This window comes from Zootoca vivipara, chromosome 5 (genome assembly GCF_963506605.1).
Source record: "Zootoca vivipara chromosome 5, rZooViv1.1, whole genome shotgun sequence".
Classification (NCBI taxonomy): Eukaryota; Metazoa; Chordata; class Lepidosauria; order Squamata; family Lacertidae; genus Zootoca; species Zootoca vivipara.
In genome coordinates, this window is record NC_083280.1 from 68,975,251 (window position 1) to 68,997,628 (window position 22,378).

General features: G+C 41.0%; 1 protein-coding gene across 3 annotated transcripts in view; it reads right to left on the bottom strand.

The window, feature by feature from the left end:
- MCU (mitochondrial calcium uniporter) overlaps window positions 1–22,378 on the bottom strand; it is an 81,235-nt gene that overhangs the window by 40,779 nt on the left and 18,078 nt on the right. Inside the window, exon 1 of one of the 3 annotated variants that reach the window (XM_060274895.1) lies at window positions 19,715–22,012. The exons of the other annotated variants lie outside the window; for them this stretch is intronic. Coding sequence (XP_060130878.1) covers window positions 19,715–19,786 — 72 coding nt within the window. The 5' untranslated portion in view covers window positions 19,787–22,012. Of the gene's footprint in view, window positions 1–19,714; window positions 22,013–22,378 lie in introns of those variants that run through there. 3 annotated transcript variants of the gene reach the window in all.

Consider the following 22,378-nt stretch of genomic DNA (forward strand, 5'->3'; position numbering starts at 1 on the left):
AATTCATCATAAAAGGACCAATCAGAACAATACCACCACAAAACAAGAGCAGTTATAGTGATACCATCAGTAGATACAGGAAAAACAACCTGCAAACTATTGAGAAGCTATCTTTGACTATCTTTGCACTACAAAGAAAGCCTCTTCCAAGTCCTGAATTTCCAAGTCCTGAATTTCCTGGACATAGCAGGGATTCAGTTGTCGGAAACAGTGTCTGGGCAAAAATTGCTAAAATAAATCCCGACGCATGGCAACCCATGTTGGAAGTGTAGATTTTGGTGAATTTCATTAAACTTCTATTATTTTTTGAGATTTTGCAAAAAAGCTCAACAACTTCATGGAAAAAAAGCTCAACAACTTTTGAAATATGACAAATCTACGCATAATGCATCTCACAATAATGGTGGAAAACCAAGAAAGGCCTCTGCTGTTGATCTTAGCATACAGGCAGGCTGATAAAGGGAGACACATTGGTAGTCAATGCTGAGCCACTTTAGCTACAGCATTCCGCACTAACAAAAGCTTCCATCCTACCTTCAGAGGCAGCTCCACACTGCACACAATACAGGAAGCCAACTGAGAGGTTATCAATGCATGGGGTCACCGGAGCCAGGCTCTCTCTGTCCAGCAATATACTACTGCTAGCAAACCAATGGGTGCAAACCCTTCTAACAGCAGGTTCTTCTAGACTTCAATCACACTTGTTAAAAGTAATGATTTCCAACCATTGCTTTCTACAGGCAGCGTAGGTGACCCAACAAATAAACAACCAAGATTTGGGCATTAGTGAAGTAATGGCTGCCAGCGTAAGAACTCCTTTCATTAAAAGTCAACTCCCCACTCTGTAACACTAAGAACATTTGTGCCAGCCCCTTAATACCCCTTAATACCCTACACGTCTTATCTGCAAATGGAACAGGTTTTGCTTCTTGAAAAGAAACCAGTGGCTGACCAGCATAGCATAAAGACTGCGCTATACTGTTCTGCAGCTTGCACTTAACTCTTCTGTTTAAAACGAGTACTGTTGTTGCATGACATGCGTATTATTGTAAAAAATTCATCAGAAACAAGGTACAAAAATAGTAGCCATCACTTACAGCCAGTTTAGAAACAAAATGTGTCCAGCAGATATTGGAGAGTTAATAAATATTTAAGTGTGCCATGTTATAAAAGTGTTGAGTATATCTTCATCTAGCCAGTTGCATTATCCAGAACAAACACTCTACCAGATGTTTTGGTGTTTTTTCCTGCTGGTGAATAGATGCTTTTAAAGTACAGTGTAAGTGGTGCCTTTGAACGCTCTCTCTGTGATAATATTGAAACTCAAATCACATAAAATGCCAATGAAAACTTTACAGTTATATCGAAGCATGAATGCTGAATTCAACACTTCACAGGGCCATGAATGCTGTCTATTTACCTGGGAATAAGTCCCACGGAATTAAATGGCAATGCAGTTCTGGCTAAGATTGCAGTCTTAGGACTCAGCTATACAGCTGCAAATAAAACGTTTTAAGTGTGTTTTAAGTGCAATATACAATGTGAAAGTAGATGGTGACGATGAGCCTTATGGAAAATTCGATGTATTTTTTAAAACACTTTTTTAAAAAAGCATTTCCAGATATATATTTTTATATGTGTGTAGATTCCACCCTAGACTGCGTGGCCTGAGTGAAAGGCAACTGAGGCAAAACAAGAGCAAAACGGACACCCTTCAAGTGCCTGGAGCAGAAAGAAGATCCAAAGGAAGAGAAAGAAAAGGGGTGGAGGTGGTTGTGGCAAGATTCTCGAAAAAGCAAAATCAAGGACCTCTCCTTGAGGATCTGCTTTGAAAAGGTGAAGGAGCCATCAGTACCATGGTGGCTTGCTCTGCTTCTTGGGCAGTTGGGGCTTCATAGATGAGTAATTTGCGTCCAGCACAGGGATAATCCAAGTGACAGGAGAGAATCAGGCACTTTAAATTGCTGAACTTGCAGTGCTTTTATTTCTTAGTGCCTAATTCCTCCATCTTCTTGCCTAGCTGGCCACATGTATGATGAAGCTGTACTCTGTCCCTCCCCCACAATGATCTCCAACCACATAAAATGAGGGATCGTTATAATGGACAACAGAATAAAATGAAACCAACTACAGCGGTACCTCGGTTTACAAACACAAATGGTTCCGGAAGTCCGTACTCAACCTGAAGCGTACTTAACCTGAAGCGAACTTTCCCATTGAAAGTAATGGAAAGTGGATTAATCCGTTCCAGACAGGTCCGCGGAGTACTTAAACTGAAAATACTCAAACCGAGGCGTACTTAAACCGAGGTATGACTGTACGGACTTGAACTATCAACCTTCTGATTAGTAGTCAAAAAACACCATAACCAATTGCACAATAAAGACACCTGCAGGATGCAGGAAAATGTGTTGGAAAATAGGATGAAGTAGACCAGGACAGCTTATGTCACAACTATTCCAACTGCTCTCTTGAAAAAGAGATTGATGAGTGAATAATCTGCGACTATTGAGTAACAGGGCTTGGATGGAGCACTATAAATAAGCAAGCAGTTGGGAATCCCATTAATACTTAGACTTGCATGGTTTCTATCTTGCGAGAAAAACAGGTTCAATGGGAGGTTTGTATTCAGTCTGGTGCCCATACCACCTCCGCTGCAGCAATGACAAAAATAAGCAACACGAACACAGGGTGAGTGGGCTTGCATTCCAATTACTAGCGAAGTCTCTTTCAAGGCATGACTCATTTCTCAGATTTCATTCATAAAGCTTCCATTTTAACCAACTACAAAGCAGCGACCTTATTCAGAGAGCTCTAGGAAATAATCTGCAAATACAGAAATGGGTGAATGTTGCACAGAACTACAGCCCCTTAAAAGCTGCAGCATTGGGTTTTTGTTTTTTTTTAAAAAAAACAAAAACACAAAACTATCTGCAGTGTAAAAGAATTGTGCAAAAGCTGCTTGTAGAAATGCACCAGGTTCCCCCCACAATGCTTTCTGGTTCAAACATGTCTTAGTGCAATTTAAATGTATTATTTACCAAAATGGCAAAATAGTGGCACTAATTATAAGCACAGAAAACATATGCTAGGTCAAGTGCTGAGTTGAAACTGAAGAGGGGAGTTTTTCTGTAGCACCCCAAGTGGCTTCCAAGCTTTTAAAACACTAGCCTGGGATAGTACAGACGTCCTACAAGCCAATGAAGAAAAGCATCAAGGCTATATCCAAAGCTCAATCTCCAGGCCTCAATTCCTTTCACACAAGGTGTGCTTATAAAGAACAGTGCAACAACAAATGGTATCTGGCCAAACACTTCTAACTACAGAGAATGTGGGGCTGGAGTGTGGGGAGGAAAGACTGCCCCTAACTTTCAGGTCTTTGTTGAAGGCAGGTACAGCAAGAGGCACTCCTGTTGCTTTGGGCTTCTTACAAAAGCTCAGCATGGAGTGAGATAAGACCATGAGCACTTCCTTAAGTTCCAGAATCTTAGCAAGAAGAAAAGCTCCCCTCTCCTCCCCCCCCCACTTCTTCACATAGACTTGGGGAAAGTAAGGAAGCAATGTAGGTCCCTCATACTGCTTTACTCTTCTGGAAGCCCAATACAGCACACACACCTGGCCTATTTTTTTGCATCTTGTCTCTCCACTCCTTAGCTACTGGGTCTCCAGTACACTGCATGTGAGTTAAGGCTACATAGCAATGAGTGAGAGCACACAGGATTAGCAATTAAAGGTCTCTCAGGGCCATGTGGATTTGCAGGTGGTCAGTTTTTAACTGCCTCTTGTGAGGAGGGCAAATTGCTTGCACTCCAAGTTCACTCATACTACATGCATGCCACAAACCAGCTACGTTGCGCATTTAGTAATTCAGGAACGGAGTGTCCAGAAGGGATTAATGCTGCTGCTAGTGTTTTGTATGGCCCCTGCATCTGAAGAAACGTAACCCAACCTATCGCACTGAACATTCCATCCAAAAGGAAGTCTAAAGCTTTAAACACTTCATCTCCCTGCTGGGGGAGCAATTTTAAAGATAAAGGGGTTTTTTGGCACTACACTAGCATAGCTCCTGAACTGTTTGCTCCAATGGCTATCTGCCAGTGCATTTGCTGTGTTGACTGTGTAACACTCCATCCATCACGTCCGCTGCTTTACAGTGAGAAATTACCCAATGAAGTACTAAGAAGTGCTTTCTCTGGGATGTATTCAAGGAACAGCAGGATAAGGTTGTCCAGGAAGGCATGTATTTCAAGTCCTGTCATATGCTAGGACACCGTTCTATACTGGTGGCCATGAACACCTCATTCCATGAAATATGGCTCTGTTGCAGTTTGATTATGAGCCACTTTGGAGTTCGAAAAGCAACATAAAAGTTACTTAAAATATATTGCCTTCCCTGATGATAGAGAATGTCCACATTTGTTTTAAATTTCATTAAAGGTGGTTTTACACAGACATTATCAGACAGTCACTAATTATGCCCACCAAACAGCAGGCTCCAAAAGCCTATCTTAGACAGTGACTGCTGCTCACAATGTGTCTTTGAGAAAAGCAACGCATAGTCCTGTTCAGTGGGCACACTATTGAAATGACCAGCTTTACAAGTTGTTGAAAGGGTGAAAATGGTACTCTGATTAGGGTTGCAATATTTTATCAATTCACAATGAAACCAGCAAGACGACTCATACTATTTGGAAAAGTTGCTCTCCTCTCCTTCTTTATACTGCTTCCCCGAAAATAAGACATACCTATAAAATAAGCCGTAGCAGGATTTCTAAGCATTTGCGCTATATAAGCCATACCCCGAAAATAAGACATAGTGATAGGTGCAGTTCTGAAGGACGCCAAGGAAGAGGCGAGGCTGGACACGTAATAAAAAAATAAGACATCCCCTGAAAATAAGCCATAATGTACCTTCTTGGGGGAAAATAAATATATGACAGTGTCTTATTTTCGGGAAAACACGGTAGAACTTGCCATTTCCAAACTGCATTGTGTTCGCGCTGTATATGACTTGTTGCAAAAGAACAATTAAAGTCAGACTTTCTTCACTGCTATAATACACTCCAAAATTAAGAAGTGTGCACACACGTCAGCTGGACTGTGATTTGAGAGCCACATGAAATCTGAGCAGTTTTAAATGCAGCACTTCGGCAGCTGTACCATAGGAGGAAAAGGAAACAGAAAAGAGCAGCAGAACACCATTATGAAGAAGGAAGCAGTTTTAACAGATCAGTAGAATCAGTAGAATTCTGCCAGGGTCAGAAGGATCATTACTGGAATGGAGTGTTAATTGTTGTAGACAGTTTTGTAGTAAATACAGAAAAAGGAAGTCACATAAACCAGTTCATGACCTCAGAATAATTGCACTTTTGCGATATGCAACATTTTGGTTTTAAAGCAAGCTTTTAGTCCTTATACCAAAAGAAAAAAATTGAAGTTCTCAGTCAATCTCTGGCGAGATCTTTTAAAACTAAATGGAGACTCAGCAGTTTTTTCACTCACCAGGGGGCAGAGATTTAACACCTTGCACAGTTTCTTTACCCTCCCCCATGATGAGGAGAATTTGCAGATTTATCCAGGCTAGATATCTGTTTTTCTTCTGCACGGAGAACATAACCTGGGAAAATGAATGATTTTTTGCTGCTTACAGGTAGGTAGCCGTGTTGGTCTGACGTAGTCGAAACAAAATAAAAAAATTCCTTCCAGCAGCACCTTAGAGACCAACTAAGTTTGTCATAGGTATGAGCTTTCGTGTGCATGCACACTTCTTCAGATTTTTTGCTGGTTCCCCTAAACCAAGATTGTATCTGGCAGGGTAAGCTAGTCACAGTTTACTTGTTGACACTTAGCTGCAGTCGCCTGTCTCCACTTCCCCAAATGGCCATCATTCAGCAGAAAGACATTGACCTCTCTCACTCTTACAACATTCAGATCTATCACTGTGGCCTTTCACTTCCTAATATTTGCAGGACTCCCAAGTTCTCAATGTAAGCTATTACTTTTATCCAGACCAGACCAGGTCCTATAAGAAATTATGTTCCATGCCAGCTGCAAATGCATCTGTTCCTTGCTTTCATTCAAACGCCCTTTCTATGCTTGAGAAAAGGGGTGATGGGGAAAGCTCTGCAAATGCCACATTTCTTGCTACTTGTGCATAATTTATCAAATCACTTACGCCTGCTAGTCTTACTTGCAGCCGTGTGCTAATGTGCCAGATTCCAGAGGAACAAACTGCAAAATTGCATACTTTCACATCTAGGAATACATGAATGGCTTAGCAACTTTAAAAGGAACACTGCTATTTTTTTTCACCTGCTAACTGGATTCTTTCATTATAGTAACTCCTGCTGATCAAGTTGCAAAAGCACATCAGCGGGGGGGGGGGGGTAGAGACACCTAATCAAACACAGCAGACCTAGCAAAATGCACACGTATTTACTCTCAACACCACAACAAAGGCAAATCCATAGTAATTGCGTTATTTAACAGGGTCTGGTGATGCTGCTGGCAGTAAACTTTTTGTTGAAAGCCTATTTCAGCAGACTGCAGCATACACATCACTTTCTAAATAGGTTTATTCCTTAAATAATTTACAATTCAAAGTGTTGGGGCTGACATTTAAAGCCCTAAACGGCCTCGACCCAGTATACCTGAAGGAGCATCTCCACCCCCATCGTTCTGCCCAGACACTGAGGTCCAGTTCTGAGGGCCTTCTGGTGGTTCCATCACTGCGAGAAGCAAAGCTACAGGGAACCAGGCAGAGGGCCTTCTCAGTAGTGGCGCCCACCCTGTAGAACGCCCTCCCATCAGATGTGAAAGAGAAACAATTACCTGACATTTAGAAAACATCTGAAGGCAGCCCTGTTTAGGGAAGTTTTTAATGTGTGACATTTTAATGTATTTTAATCTTTGTTGGAAGCCGCCCAGAGTGGCTAGGGAAACCCAGCCAGATGGGCGGGGTACAAATAATATATTATTATTATTATTATTATTATTATTATTATTATTATTACTTATACCTCGGTTTAAGTGCACCTCGGTTTGAGTATTTTCAGTTTAAGTACTCCGCTGACCTGTCTGGAACGGATTAATCCACTTTCCATTACTTTCAATGAGAAAGTTCACTTCAGGTTAAGTATGCTTCAGGTTAAGTACTCCATGGACCGTCTGGAACGGATTAATCCACTTTCCATTACTTTCAATGGGAAAGTTCGCTTCAGGTTAAGTATGCTTCAGGTTAAGTACTCCATGGACCGTCTGGAACGGATTAATCCACTTTTCATTACTTTCAATGGGAAAGTTCGCTTCAGGTTAAGTACAGGCTTCCAGAACCAATTGTGTTTGTAAACCGAGGTACCACTGTACACTTGGTCAAGAGAGAATGGACCAAAGAGGGATGCAGGATACAATTTCGAGTGAATGCCCAGCCTCCTCATCTTGCACAGTCCTAATCCATTCGCCCACTACCTTTCTCCTACGTTTGACACTGTAGCAGCCATACCCACTTGGGCACCAGAGCATGACTGATTGTTACACTGAGTCTCTCACTACAGCTTTAAGAAAAGGCAAGTTTTATCTTTTCTGACGAAGGACGGGTAATGTGACAGAATTGCAGATAAAAGCAGCAGCTTCATGCTTCAGCAGCTCTCCATCCTAGAGAAAAAGATGCCTATTGGAACCCTGCACCTGGAACAAAGGAGCCACATCTGCCTAGTGTAGCCAAAGTAATATACCTAACAGCTTGCTAGGAACGAGCAATTCCATTCTAAGATGAGTCACAGAAATGTTCCTTTGTGATCTATAGATCTAAACTTGTAGGCAGCAGTATGCTAATTTGCAGCCTCACCAGCAAGGCCTTTAAGAAGGGATAAAATCTTCTGTGTTGTTATTCCTATAATAATTTGAGACTATTCCTCATTTCTGCCTCGGAGCACTTCGAAAAAGAGGAGGATGGTGAGACAAATCAAATTATCTCTTAAACAACTGAGTAGCAAAATGCTGGGTGGGTATTACTCTATCTCCCGAACAGCAAACAGAAAAGATGAACAGGTTTACTCTGATGACGCTAAGTATATGAGCTAGGAAATGTAAACAACATGGGACAAATATGTAAGAAACGGAAGTTATTATTCTTAAGTGTTTCCTCAAAATGGGAAGGGAAGGAGAGGTATGTCGCCATGAGATTTGGTTTCTGAACTTGACAAGTTGGAACAGCATTAGTTACAGCTGAGGAAATTTGGGTTCAGTTCTCAGATGACGTTTGATATTCAGGTGACTAAGCAAGCAAAACTGCGTGTTTGTGAGAGAGTGGAAGTCACCAGATTCATTTCATGCAGGAACTTGCAGGAAGCAATGAAATGTCGCTGTCCAGCATGAGACTAGATCGATCATCTCTTCTCCAAACTTAGTCCCTTGAGGAAAATATCGTTTTCAGGAGACTTATCTCTCTCTCTCTCTCTCTCTCTCTCTCTCTCTCTCTCTCTCTCTCTCTCTCTCTCTCTCTCTCTCTCCTATAGATCCCACTGTTTAGCTGATATGAAGGAAATAGCCCCTTTTCCTGCAAACACCCACATTTATAAAGGGATTTCTGAAGCTTAGAGTTCATTTTCCCATCTCTTTTCTAGAGTGTCAGGTCAATCTGGTCCACTTAGATTCACTTTACTAAATTTGTTTTGAAGCACCTGTTTTATTTAGAGAAAAATTTAGAATTTAGTATCATCTAAATGATGGCGCTGTGGTCTAAACCGCAGAGCCTAGGGCTTGCTGATCAGAAGGTCTGCAGTTCGAATCCCCGCAACGTGGTGAGCTCCCGTTGCTCAGTCCCTGCTCCTGCCAACCTAGCAGTTCGAAAGCACGTCAAAGTGCAAGTAGATAAATAGGTACTGCTCCGGCAGGAAGGTAAACGGCATTTCCGTGCGCTGCTCTCGTTCGCCAGAAGCGGCTTAGTCATGCTGGCCACATGACCTGGAAGCTGTACGCCGGCTCCCTTGGCCAATAAAGCAAGATGAGCGCCACAACCCCAGAGTCGCCCGCGACTGGACCTAATGGTCAGGGGTCCCTTTACCTTTAAACACAATATATTGCTCCAACAGGACTCTAGTCAGTTCAACTAGTTTGAACTAAATTGCTGAACTAATTTAGGAACTGCTCTAACAAAAAAGCAAAGTTCATTACCATGAAAACGTTTCGGTAGACTAGATACAGATCATGACTTTTCTGTTGCCTACTTCTAGCATAAAGTCGTGTGTACAAGGCAACAAGCCCCAATAGGGGCTGTTTTGAAAGATGAGGAGATCTATTTCTGGACCAGAATAAACATGCAAGGTCAGGCAAAACAGCATGTTTATAAGAAAAATAAAATAGCCTTCCTAATATAATTGGGAGAATATACCTGCAACAATAGTGCCAATGAAAAAACGCTGGTAATGAACTTCCTAATAAACTAATGTACATCATGGACCCTATTTCATATTCGAATTGTGAGTGAGCTTTAAGAACATCTATTTCAATGATATATTACATAATTTCTTTTTTTTAAAGGAAAGAAAGTAACCAGTAGCAGGAAGCCTATATCAGATCTGATATTTTGCCTGCAGACCACATGTATATTTTACCGATGATCTTAATAAACTACCTCCTTTTTTTATAGAAAGGATGACAACCTTGAAGGCAAAAATAATAATGATGATGGTAAGGCACCCAGGGATCTCATAAGGGAAATAAAGTTGTAGCTTTCAGTCAGTACAACCGGTAACCTTGCAGGAGCAGCACCAAGGTTATGAGCAAAGCACTAGCAGTTGTACTGCCAGAGTTCTCCGCATCCCACTGCTGCTTGCCTTGCTGCGTGTGTGATGTATGAGAGACGGGGAGATACTCTGTGCTGGATGGCAACACTCCCTCTGCATACTAAGCAGGCAAAGTAGGGAGGGAGGGAGCACGGCAGCGGCTGGAATCCCCACTCCCCTGACTCACAGAACTCCTCCCCCGGCGCATATTTCAGCCATGCTTAACGCGAGTCAGAATGTGCACCACAAACCATTATTTTAAAATATTGTTTTCCTTCCGTCCTCTCTCCCCAGGAAGCCTGGGAACTCCCTTTTTGGTGCAGGGAACTCCTACACTCTGCCCTAGAAACATAAGGCAGTTCTGCAGTCCTTTTCAGTATTGTGAGGCTTGGAGCTTTTCCAGCAAAGTCATGTGCACAGCTCTCCCCTGACAATTCTTATATTAAAGAAACCGTTCACCTAACTGAAACGCTTGGCAGCTGCATGCGAATTTCCTCATGTAAAGAGATATCTTCAGAGAGCTCACCTTCTTCGCATTTAGACATTTTCTGTGGACATTTCTGGACTCACTACAATGTGCCACTGGAGCATTTTATGTACACTGTCGCTGTTTAAAGCACAAGCATCCCTCTACGTATAGCAATCATTCAGACGTCCTTTTAATATACTGATCCTGCCTTGCCATAGAATATATATTTAATAATATATTAAAGAAAGTGCAATAGGGTCTGGGGAGGGGTGGCACATTCTGTTTCGTCTCTAGAGGATTTGGGGACAGAACCAAGCTATCTGCAACACACATGGTTAGTTAGTTAGTTAAGTATTTTTATTTATTTACTTGATCTGGGGAGGGGGCAGCTGGCCCCCTACCTGCCATGGCTATGCCCATGCATGATTTGACATATATATATATAGAAACCACCACCACCATACAAAAAATGTTAACATGTTAGGAGCAGGGTTCGAAATTAGCAGGGCGCCAGGCATATTTCGTGCCTGAAGACTCTTCATTTGCAAGCACCTCAAAAAGTCTGGGTGCCATTTTTTGCACCTGGCTGACACTCAAGGATTACTGAAATGCATTTCAAAGTATATGTTAGGGAGTTTCACAATAATGGGTAGAGTGTTTTGAAAACTGAAGTATTTTTTAATTGTAAACACCAAATTAAACATGTACCGTATTAACAATTTCTGTTTAAAATGTAATATTAACAATGTGTCACCTATGTGAACTGCGTATTAGTTTATGCTTATTGAAATAATAAATAAAAAGTGTTGGTGACCTCCCCAATGGCGACTAGACATTCTGTTTTGGCGCCCACAACCCAGGTCCCAGGAGCCATTTGGCTCCTGGCTTTTCTTTCCCAGTTTCTAACACTGATTAGGAGCCGTATTGCCTCAGTCACGAGGCCAAAAGATTGTTAGAATACATGCATATTTCAAACCACATTAGCTAATCTCAACCAGGATGGGAAAGTGCAGAAGAGAGAAGGTGGGAAGGTTAAGTGAATGTAGCAAAAGTATCGCAAATGTGTTTCAGTACAGAGCTATTTAGTGGAAAACAAAACTGCATGCGATTTCAAACATCTGGGCTCAAATTACAGTGGCAGCAAACTCCTGGTTCATCTTTTGGGGGAGGGGGTGGGGAAATTCAACAACAGTTTGCACCATTTGTGTGGGGTGGAATGCCCATCAGCTTTCTCTCCAAAATGCTTTGGGAATTAGGGGAGGAAATATGGCAACAGTGGCCAGAGCTCCATTCTTGCTGTTGCAGGCAAAACAAAGTCATTTTAAATTGTTACGGGGGAGGGTGGGGGTGCATAGCAAGTAGCAGCCACCACTTTGGCAAACATAAACTTTATCTTTCAAACTGCAAGGGGTTCAGAACCACTGAAACAGCTAGTCCAGTTTGTGAATGGGAAGGGGGTGTCAATGAAAATGGGCAGCTATTAAATCCAGCCCTGATTCAAATATAAACTTGGTCAACAGCGCATTTGCACTCTGCTTCAGTTCCCCATCTGCAAGATCCTAACAGGTTGCCTGAAAGCACCTTTGAAATCTATTAGCCATGACAAATAGCTTAAAGAATCTCTTCGGGGAACAAATGCAACTCGCCTGCACAAAGCAAAAAACACACACCCTGTATATTGTGTGCAGAGTCATTCACATTCAGACAATGTGCCATGATACACAAATCTGGTGTCAGGTGTTTCATAGGCATCAGACTGAGTTTGAGATATGAATTGTTTTCAGGCAATAGTAGGATGCAGCGATGGTTTTGAATGATACTGTTCCGCCTTTAAATCAAAAAGAAATATTATCAGACTCTTATGTCAGGCAATGCTTGTAGAATTCACAGAAGGTGGAAGAAAAGCTATTGGGAAACTCATAAAAAGTAAAAGGGGAATGGTAAATTGGCCAGAAACTTCTACCCACCAAGTGGGATCTATTCCCCAATACCACTACGTATTTTAGTGAACAGAAATGTACAAATAATGCATCTCAGATATTTTTTTAGTTGCCTGTTTTAAGACACTGATTCACCTGTACCATTAAGTAAAATAACTATAACTATTTTTTTTAAAAAAACTAATTATTAAACAGCTTCAGTAGTTTTATAGCCATTAATATGTTTCATTAGACAAATAAAGACATGGTGGTCTATTTAAAAACGCTTCAAGGTGTAAAATGGCGAGATGGCACTGTGACTGGGCCCGCAATGAACAAACAAACTTTGTGGCGAGTTTTCCCCAGGAAAAAGCGCTGTTAAGCCCCCTTAACACAGAGACCTAGCATGAGCCAATTTCTTGTAATCCAGTCGCACACCATTTCTGAAAGTACACGCACACTAAAAGTGTCAGCAGGCAGGTGACTTGTCAATCGCATGCCTTCCATGTCCTCATTAATTCTCTCGGTTTCATTTTGAGGGATAAGCACACACACCCCTACTTGCTGCTTACTGTTTAATGTAGCATGCAGGCCACTTTGAGGATGTGAGCCTCCTCAGAAGGCAAGCAGGTAGGTATATTAAATATTATGACACAGGAGCAGCTAGGCCAAAGTGCATTGCACTCTACCCTTGTTGCAAATGTAGGAGAATTATTTCATCACTGATTTGTTACCAATAATTCAAACAGCTATAAGAAGACAGCTAGCCAATAGAGCTCAACAATATGAATAAAGCTTGTAAATCAACAGCATTACCCAGACTTGGCCTAAGGGTGGAGCAGGGAACTCGGTACACAAAAACGCATGGCACACACACTTGAGAATGGTGGACACTCCAGGAAGGGCATTTTTAATAGTAAATGGAATGCTACGAAACATGAACATGAGTAGGACCTTACTGTTCACAATAGAAACTGATGGATAGGCATTGTGTCCAATCCTGAACTTTGTTTGTTTGTTTGTTTTTTCACTTTAATGACACATTACACCTTACTGGAAGTACTCATTTCAATCCACAAATCTTATTGTTGAACTGTGGGCTTTCCACAGTTCTTGCCACTTGGGCGAGTAACTTGAGGGAAAGTTTGCACATTTGAAAAGGCACAGAAAGTCAGGACACAAGTGTTTTTTAAATTAAAAATCAGTCTAAGAGCAACAGAAGTTACACAGAAGAAATGTGTCACACATAAGCACGAAATGGTAAAAAAACAATTTTCAAGGAGGAGAAAGCTGATTGTTGCATTGACATTTTAAAGACTTTTCCTGTTCTTATTTTACTACCTGGTTTTGCAGACAAGTTGGAAATACCAGGGGGGTGGGGGGAGTTCTATCAAGAAGAGAAATCAGAAAGCCAAAAACAATTTGGCAGGAAATATCAGAAATACTATTTGTCTATTAGTAATACTTCTGTTCTGTCTTGGAATAAACATAGGTAACTAAGATATGGAACACACAGATAGACTTGAAACCCAAGGAAGGGCACAGCAAAGTGCCCTTTCAGAAGCTAAGAAACATTGACTTTATTGGATGAATTCCCTAAGAAGTCATTAGCTGCTTCCTAGCAAGCACATGGAAAATACAAATAGATGTATTTTCACCCAAAATCAATACTGTATTACATACAGTAATCTATACAAAAGATATCACACAGTTGAAGCCTTGTTTTACTTCCTTGTATTTATTTCCTCTGAAATAAAAGGGAGGCACAGAGTTTAAGATTAATGGTTCAAATTAAGGATGTAATTGAGTCTGTAGAATCGTAATATAACTCATGTGAAACATCTGAAGCTTTATGAATAGTAACCCTAAAATGCTGCTCCCTAAGTGGCTGGAAAAATAAAACCATAAAACAGCCACTTATAACTAGTGGGAGCCGCTCAGAGTAGCTGGAGAAACCCAGTTGGATGGGTGGCATATAAATAATAAAATAGTTGTTGTTGTTAGTCTGCTAACAAAAATCAAAGAACCCCTTCTCTGAGTCACTTGCCCCTCTTTGCACCATGAAGAACAAGTGGGCGAAAGGATGGTGAAACAAAAGAAGAGGACAAGCAGAGAAGCAAGAGGAACATAGGAGTAAACAACTAGGGGCAAAGGTCTCTTTGGCACACACCCCATAAAATATTTGAGGGGCCAGGGCACCCGCAAAGTTGATGGGCATTGCCATTCAAATAGTAACTTTATTATTTGTACCCCACCCATCTGACTGGATTGCCCAGTGCATACACCATGTCTTGTGATCGATTCTGCAGGGCAGGGCTTACTTGCCCCCCCCCATATTTTGTTCAAGTTGGCACACCTGGTGATGAACAACAGGCTTTAGGATTTGCACCCTTTGTAGGGAAGTAGAAGAACAAGACTTTCATCTAATAGATCATGAAAGCCATTGAAAATAAGTAGGAAGAACTCCTTCCCCCTGTCCCCCAACCAAGATTGCTGGTTATGTAAATTGTGCTTGGATCTGAATCACTTCATCCTTCCAAGATAAGAATAATGCCTGGTGAATATATAAAGGTTCATTTAGCATGACTCTGTGGAAGAACGTCTCTCCAAACCAGGACATCTTCAGTTATCAATGTGGAAGCCTCTTGAAATCCCTAAATTCAAGTGAGGACAGTCATCTTAAGAGCATAGTTACCAATCGACTGTATACTCATGCCTCTCTGCACAACTGCAGTTGCAAGGTATCAACACAGGAAACAAGTTCTCAGAACCAAAAGGATTATCATCTTGTTAAAAACAGCAGTAAGGGACAGCCGGCCCTAAGGGATGCTATCACCATGAGCTAATTGTTGGTTTGAGATTTTAAGAGACACTTTTTTGAGCTGAGTTACGTTTCAAATAAAGCCAGAGAAGTACAGCATTCTACTTTAAGCCTTTATAGTTGTACAGGATTGGTATGTACAGCTGCATATTTTGGCAAAAGCTCATTTAATACTTTGTAATAATAATAAACTTTATTCGCATTAGCCTAAGGCCATAGCAACAATAAAACAGTACACTAAAGATTTGTTAAAAGCACAAATTAGAATCAGTTGGTGGCCCTTATTCTAATTGCCCCAGCAATGAAGCTGGCAACCTTAGCTGTTGTCTGGTCATTTAGGTCTGATAGAAGGAAACATTTCATGCCCTACACTTGCAGATCTTCTTATATAACCTGAAAACTTGGGCTTAGTAAAATAAAACAAAAAGAAACCACATGTAGTACTTGAGGAAGGAGTGGGGAGTGTTAGCGGCCACCAGTAAGATGGGAGGGCAACTGGCAAGCCACCAGCAGGATCAAATCCTCCTGGCCAATCTGCCGGGTGATCTCTGACTCCCGGTGTGCAGCTTGAGATAGCGACACAGACTTTAGAAGTCTGTGCACACTGTAACAACAGATTCCACTACGCAGCAAAAGTAGCCAGAGAGAGACCGTGGTAGCAGATTTATTGAACGTAAATCAGGACAAAGAGAAACATGTCTGATCTCCTTCATGTCCACAGCAAAAGCAAAAGCTATACACAAACAGAAGTTCCCAGCATGCAATGCTGGTGTGTTACACAGACATGTGACACGCACCAGTCCCACGTCAGCCCTTAAGGTGGAATGGAAATCTCAACAGGGAGCTACCTGGAAGTCTTAGAGGACAGCAAGACCACACAGTGCCTCTTAGCCATTTGTGGGAATGCAGCTAAGTACTTTACAATACCATTATAAAAGAGACAGAACTCAGTAGGTCTTCAGTTGATGTCCTGAAAGATATTAGGAGGGATGAAGCTTGTGTGCTACTACCTAGCTCTGATCAAAGGAACTGCATGGAAACCAGCCACAGAAGTGTCCTCTCACCAATAGGCCAATGCTGGCTACTACAACACAGCTGGCTACTACAACACAGACAATCCCCATTTCCCTTCTCCAAGCCTTCTCTTCATCTTCTGCATTTCTGGGGTACATAACAAAAAAGAAGAAGCTCCAGCAGAGGTGCTACACTTCAGACAACCTCAAAAATCCAGCATAATTGTGGCAACTATCACTAACACCGTCTTCAGATCAAAGCTTATAGTGGTTTATTGGGGAACAGGAGACTATCGTTGACCTCGTACTGCACCTATAAATTGAAGCCCACAGTAAGGGAAATAACTTCATATCCTTTAGAGCAGTGGTGGCCAAACCTGGCCCTCCAGCTGTTTTGGGACTACAATTCCCATCATCCCTGACCACTGGTCCTGTTAGCTAGTGATGATGAGAGTTGTAGTCCCAAAACAGCTGGAAGGCCAAGTTTGGCCAGCACTGCTTTAGAGGAATGGCAGGATCCTGGCGATCACAATTTTGGGATTGTCCACAAGTAGCCAAATTTTGTGGGCTTCGAAACCACAGGTGCAATTTTATCACAAATCCTTACTCAAAGCCACAGTTACTACAGGCATCCACAGCCTCTTTCGGCCTGGAAGGACAATGGAAAACATAAGAAACTGCCACGAGTACCACAAAACACCCATCTCACAGAAAACTGCTGATGCTCCCCATTGCCTTCCCCCAAAACAGGACAACCGGCTACACCTCTTCCAAAGATAAAAACACAAAAAAGAAGGCCCCCACCACCACCAACAAAACAACCTAAGTTATGCAGATGTTTATCAGAGAAACCTTTATGAGCAAGGCAGCGTACACTTAACAGAAATGGGCTCCTCTGAAATACCAATAAGCCACATGGACAGAACTGATTGTGCATTTCTTTAGTTCTCTAGAGAAAGTGAAGGGGACAATCTAAAGAACGGTACATGTCATTATTATCCAGATACATTTACCCAAGTTCTGTATTTCAAAATATTTTAGCTCATGTTGCTATTCTGTGTTAATGAATGGAGCTGATAAAGAAACATTTTGCCAGGTCTCTGATTGAATTCATTTTGCCTAGGGTGAAGTGGGTAGAGTGAAATGTATTCCAGGTTGAGCTTTTCATTGGGTTTGTAATGTCTATATTTGAATTATAGACTTGGGGTAATTGTATCCCCTTAAAGCTTTTGGTGTTTTTTTCCTGCTAATACTGAGAGCTTAGAACCAAGGGGCGACATCAATACACATAAACTACCAGAAGTTGACTTTTCTTCTCTTTCGTAACTTTGCCAGGTTAAAACTAAAATGAGACATTTTGCAGCTGCGTTTTGTCATCTCAGTAAATACTATTCAACAATATATTTTGAGATTTCGTCTCTTTTAATTTGGTTTTACTTCAGATTCAAAGAAATGTGACTCTCTCACAGAAAGCTCAATTTGCAAATCTGGCTTCACTGAAGCCCAGTTTCTGCATTAACACAAATGACAGACTAAGAGGAAGGATGGAAAAGGATAAATTGCCCATTTCGAAGGCAATATTTCCCTCAAGACTTCATGCTCATATTGAAACCCACTTGTACCCTTAACACGTCTATTCCACCTAACAGCTACCTATAGGAGCATTTACGCTCATAAGAACAAACTTGATATAACCCAGGTTATTTCGCAAGAGCCATCTGTGTGCATTTATCGCCCAGTAACCTTGACAAGTCAAGATTAATGAAATAGCACCTCAGCATCTGTTGAACGCCATCTTGAATGTTATGATGAAACCCTGGGGTCCAAAGGACAACAAAGCAAATCCAGGAGAGAAGGTGAAGGTGAAGTTGCCATCTCAGGATTCACCTGTTTAGCAGTTTACCATGCCAAGGTTCTGTGTGAGGATCATATGTGTCAGGGGCAGAATTCTAATAACAAGATGCCAAGGACTCACCCAACACAATCCACCAAATATGGCTCCTTGCAGGCCAGAGGACTGGGGAAATGGGGGCTTAAACCCTGACTAAACCATGAAGCACACTGGGTGACCTTGGGCCAATCGCTATCCTTAGTGGGGGAGACACCATGTATAACATTGCAAGTTTCTTGGAGGAAAGGCAGGATACAAATCAAATAAATTGATTAAAAGCTCAGGCATTCTAGAGCTTGCTGTATAATCATATGTGAACTGCGTGTTTCTTTTTTGTATGCATCTAAAATATTTTAAATAAAATAAGATAATATGAACTACCCTAACAGAATTGTTGTGAGGATAAAAGGAGTGTAGGGAATCCATGTAAGCTGCCTTGATAAATATAACAATACAGAAAAAATATATGTTACTGGCTGATGTAAATGAGCAGTGGATTGCCAACTGGTATTAAATGTGCATACCTTTCAGAAAGGGACATGGATGGGAAATTTTTTGCACAAGATCATTAGAAAAGCTATGGGGAAAACATTATTTTTCTAAATCTGGCTGTTTCCCCGAACCTTTACATCAAGGTAGGCATCTGGAGAATAAAACAAAGGAAACTCCTATTTGTTTGCGTATCTAAGGAATAGTGTACTAGTTATCACTTTCCAGCAGTTAGGATAACTGTGCTTCACAGAGACTGGTTTGACAAAACAACCGCCTTATTCGTTTGCTTTCAGGAAACTCTCCTCCGAGTTTACATAACATCTCCTAGTGACCGACTCCACTGAACCAATAATGGCCAAACCTAAAAAGTAAACAGCATTTGGAACAGAAGCAGTCCTAATATAGTTAAATATTGTAATGTTTGGACAGCCACCAAAGAAAGCTATATTTGGTAACCCGATTTCAAGCAGACGCTGCTCTTTTCACTGGATTTTTAGTCTCTTCCTGTACAATGTAATTAAAAAGGGACACGGCTCCAATGGCACAGCCAAAATTCAAGACTCTAAATAGAAAGCAACTGCAGACAACACCAGGTTACGCATTTTAGAAGCCAAAAAGTCAGTCCATTATCTTTACTACCCGTCTGGTTACATTACGGTATTTGTTTCTTCACACGACAATCACTGCTTGTTTAAGAAGGTTAGCTGACACATCATAAAACTGAGTGAAACTTGAAAATTAAGTGAGAACACAGTGGATATCCTTCAATATTCATTTCATGAAACTAAGCAAAGTTCACTTACAATAAAAGCAGACGGTGATAGCCAGTGGTGCTCACTGCCCAAGTGGAATACAAACTCACATAACCAACCTTTCCCTCTCCCCTTGAAGACCTCTGTACCTCCTGAAAATAATATTCAGTGGGTTAGGAGTCTTAACAACATTGTGGGACAAGACAATTCCACTGGATCCCAAGCTTGCTCTTCTCTCTATCTGCGATGGTTCCACAAGGAATTTACTACATAAAGAACTCATTACATTTCTGCTTCCAGGGACCACACTTACCACCGCCAAATACCGGACAATTCTGAAAGCAGATTTGATGCGAGGCTGGCACCAGTAAGTTTGGAACTTGGCCTTAATGGAAAAATTGACCCTCAAGTTCATTGGAATAATTACAGCAGACCACCTTTGTGCTCTTTAGGTCAGTTTTATCAATTATACAGATACAAAGAACCTGATTGCTGACCTCCAGATATGCATTAACACTAATAGAAGGATGTTCTGGGTTGAGAGAATGAAGCACAACCCAGGGTTTATTTACCACTAGAGTTACGTATTCCTCTTTTGCTTGTATGGATGATCGGTTTTCCTGCAAACTAATAAAGCATTGCATTGGATTGTAGGAGAAGGACTCTCAAAATCAGGTTGAGAGTTCAGCAGGCACAGAGTTTTACTGCCCTATTTCAAGTGACCCTTCTCCCCTTGCAATCCCAAACAACTGTCATTGCACAATGTTACATTCCCCCTGGCCCTCTGGAATTGATTTTTGGGGGGGGGTTACTGGGAGCTTTGAGGGAGGAACATATCCCTTGTACAAGCTTGTATTCCACACACCCACAATGATGGATATTACCCAGAATTGTTAATATTTGACCTTCAAATAGGTGATTTCATTCTTTCCTCGGATTACTGATAAAAAGCATAGCTCACAATGAAAAAAAGCAGAAAGATAAGCAGAGAAAAGAAAAAGCTACTAGAAAGCATATGTTTTCCAAGTAGCAATGGAAGAGGTGAGAAGAACTGCCATAGATATAATTAGGCAAGCAGTTCCAGGTAGGGAGAATTGTCCCCAGAAGTAAGAAGAATATGCTTTATTCAGGCAGCAAGTGAGAACACACAAGAGCACAGACTGAAGGAGCCCAGACTCACCATTTACATTACACCATTAAACTTACAAAGGAGCATCCAAACCTTCTCTACTCAAATGTTCTCAGCCCTTCTACCTATTGAAAGCACAAGCACTTGAGCTGTTCCTCACATTGATAAAAGCAATAGATATTCGTGGGTGGTTAGCAGATGCAGTATATACTGCTCCTGCCTTCAATACTGACTTCGCTATACAGTTTCTTGGCTTCGTGGATCCTTAGCAGGTCCTTTAGCATAAAAGTAAGAGCGCACAGTTCTTGCAAAATTGTTACAGTGGTACCTTGGTTCTCAAACTTAATCCGTTCCGGAAGTCCATTTCAAAACCAAAGCGTTCCAAAAGCAAGGCACGCTCTCCCATAGAAAGTAATGCAAAACGGATTAATCCGTTCCGGACTTTTAAAGACAACCCCTAAAACAGCAATGTAACATGAATTTTACTATCTAACGAGACCACTGATCCATAAAATGAAAGCAATAATCAATGTACTGTACTATGAAATAAATAAGACAGGATTGTAGATGATAAAAAAATAATTTATTTATTTTTTCTTACCTGCACTGATGATAGTCATTGTTTGGATGGGGGGCTTTTATCCATTTCTGCAGTCACACAATTAATCAGTAGCTGAACTGGGTTCCACACAGTCACAAAAACAAATTAACCGGAAAAGCCTCAAAAGCAAAAAGGCAAAATAAATAGCAAAAACAAATGCACCAAACTTAAGGCGTTCCGGAAGTCTATTTGACTTCCAAAATGTTTGAAAACCAAGGCGCAGCTTCTGATTAGTGCAGAAGCCCCAGAAACAATAGCCGACAGCCATATCGGACATTCGGCTTCCGAAAAACATTCGAAAACCGGAACACTTACTTCTGGGTTTTCAGCATTTGGGAACCAAGGCATTTGAATACCAAGGCGTTTGAGAACCAAGGTAGCACTGTATTCAGTTGTGGAAATAATCCCATATTGCCCAGCTGACTGCACTTTAGAGAACTGCCTGGACACTGTAACAAGGAAATTCTTGTTTTTCACAGGATACAGTCTTATAAAACTGGCCTACAAGTTATAAAATTATACAATTTTTCTGTTTGCCAACTTATTTTGAAGTGCCCACATTGCTACTTTTCAAATATTCAGAGTGAACAGGAAAGTAAAGTTCAGGTTAAAGAGATCCTTGCCATAATTTATACTTGCTTTTGCTTCAAGTATTTAATAAACCATGTTGTTGGGTTCTCAACATCTGTTTCAGAGGTTCCCTCGCATTATTTGAAGTTGGGCCAGCATTTATTTCCTTTCCTACTGAGGTCATCTCTAATTGTCAAAGTATAAGAAATCTGTCAGTAAATGATGGTGTCTGAAAATGATTGTTAACATTTCCTGTTATTGGACTCTGGAAGCAGTATCAATGCATCTGAAGCCCTGATGACGAGGTATTTCATCATCACTACAAGTGTTTTTGTATATTTGTTTTTTATCTGTAGTAACTGGGGCAAAGGTTTCCATCTGGAAAGAATGAATTTTCCTTAAACGTTAATTAGATCCCCAGCCTACACCTACAAACAAGGAGGATTTGAGATATAACATCTCAATTTAATTTATTCCACAATACTCTTTCCGCTACCCAAGTTTAAAAGAGTTTGGGCAGACATGTTCAATCTACTTTGCTGTTTATAATCTGATTCTTCTGAAAACATTTTTTTTTAAAAAAAAACAACAGCACTGATTCGCATTGCAAGTACCATAAATGGACGAAACCATTTGCATTTCTTGCCTGAAGTGGAGCATTATGGGCAGATGTTGCATGAGAATACTTGGACCTCCCCTTGTTGGAAAAATCGATGTATTTATTTAATAAAATTTATACACCGCTTGACTACAGAACACGGACATCAAAGTGGTTTACAAAAAGATTTTAAAAAATTCAAGACAAATTGCAATACTTTAAAACATACTAAAATTTAAAATACTAAAAGCAGATTAAAATTCCCACCAGCATCTGGGTAGGCTTGCCAAAACAGGAATGTTTTCAGCAGGCACCAAAAAGAATAAAGCAAAGGTGCC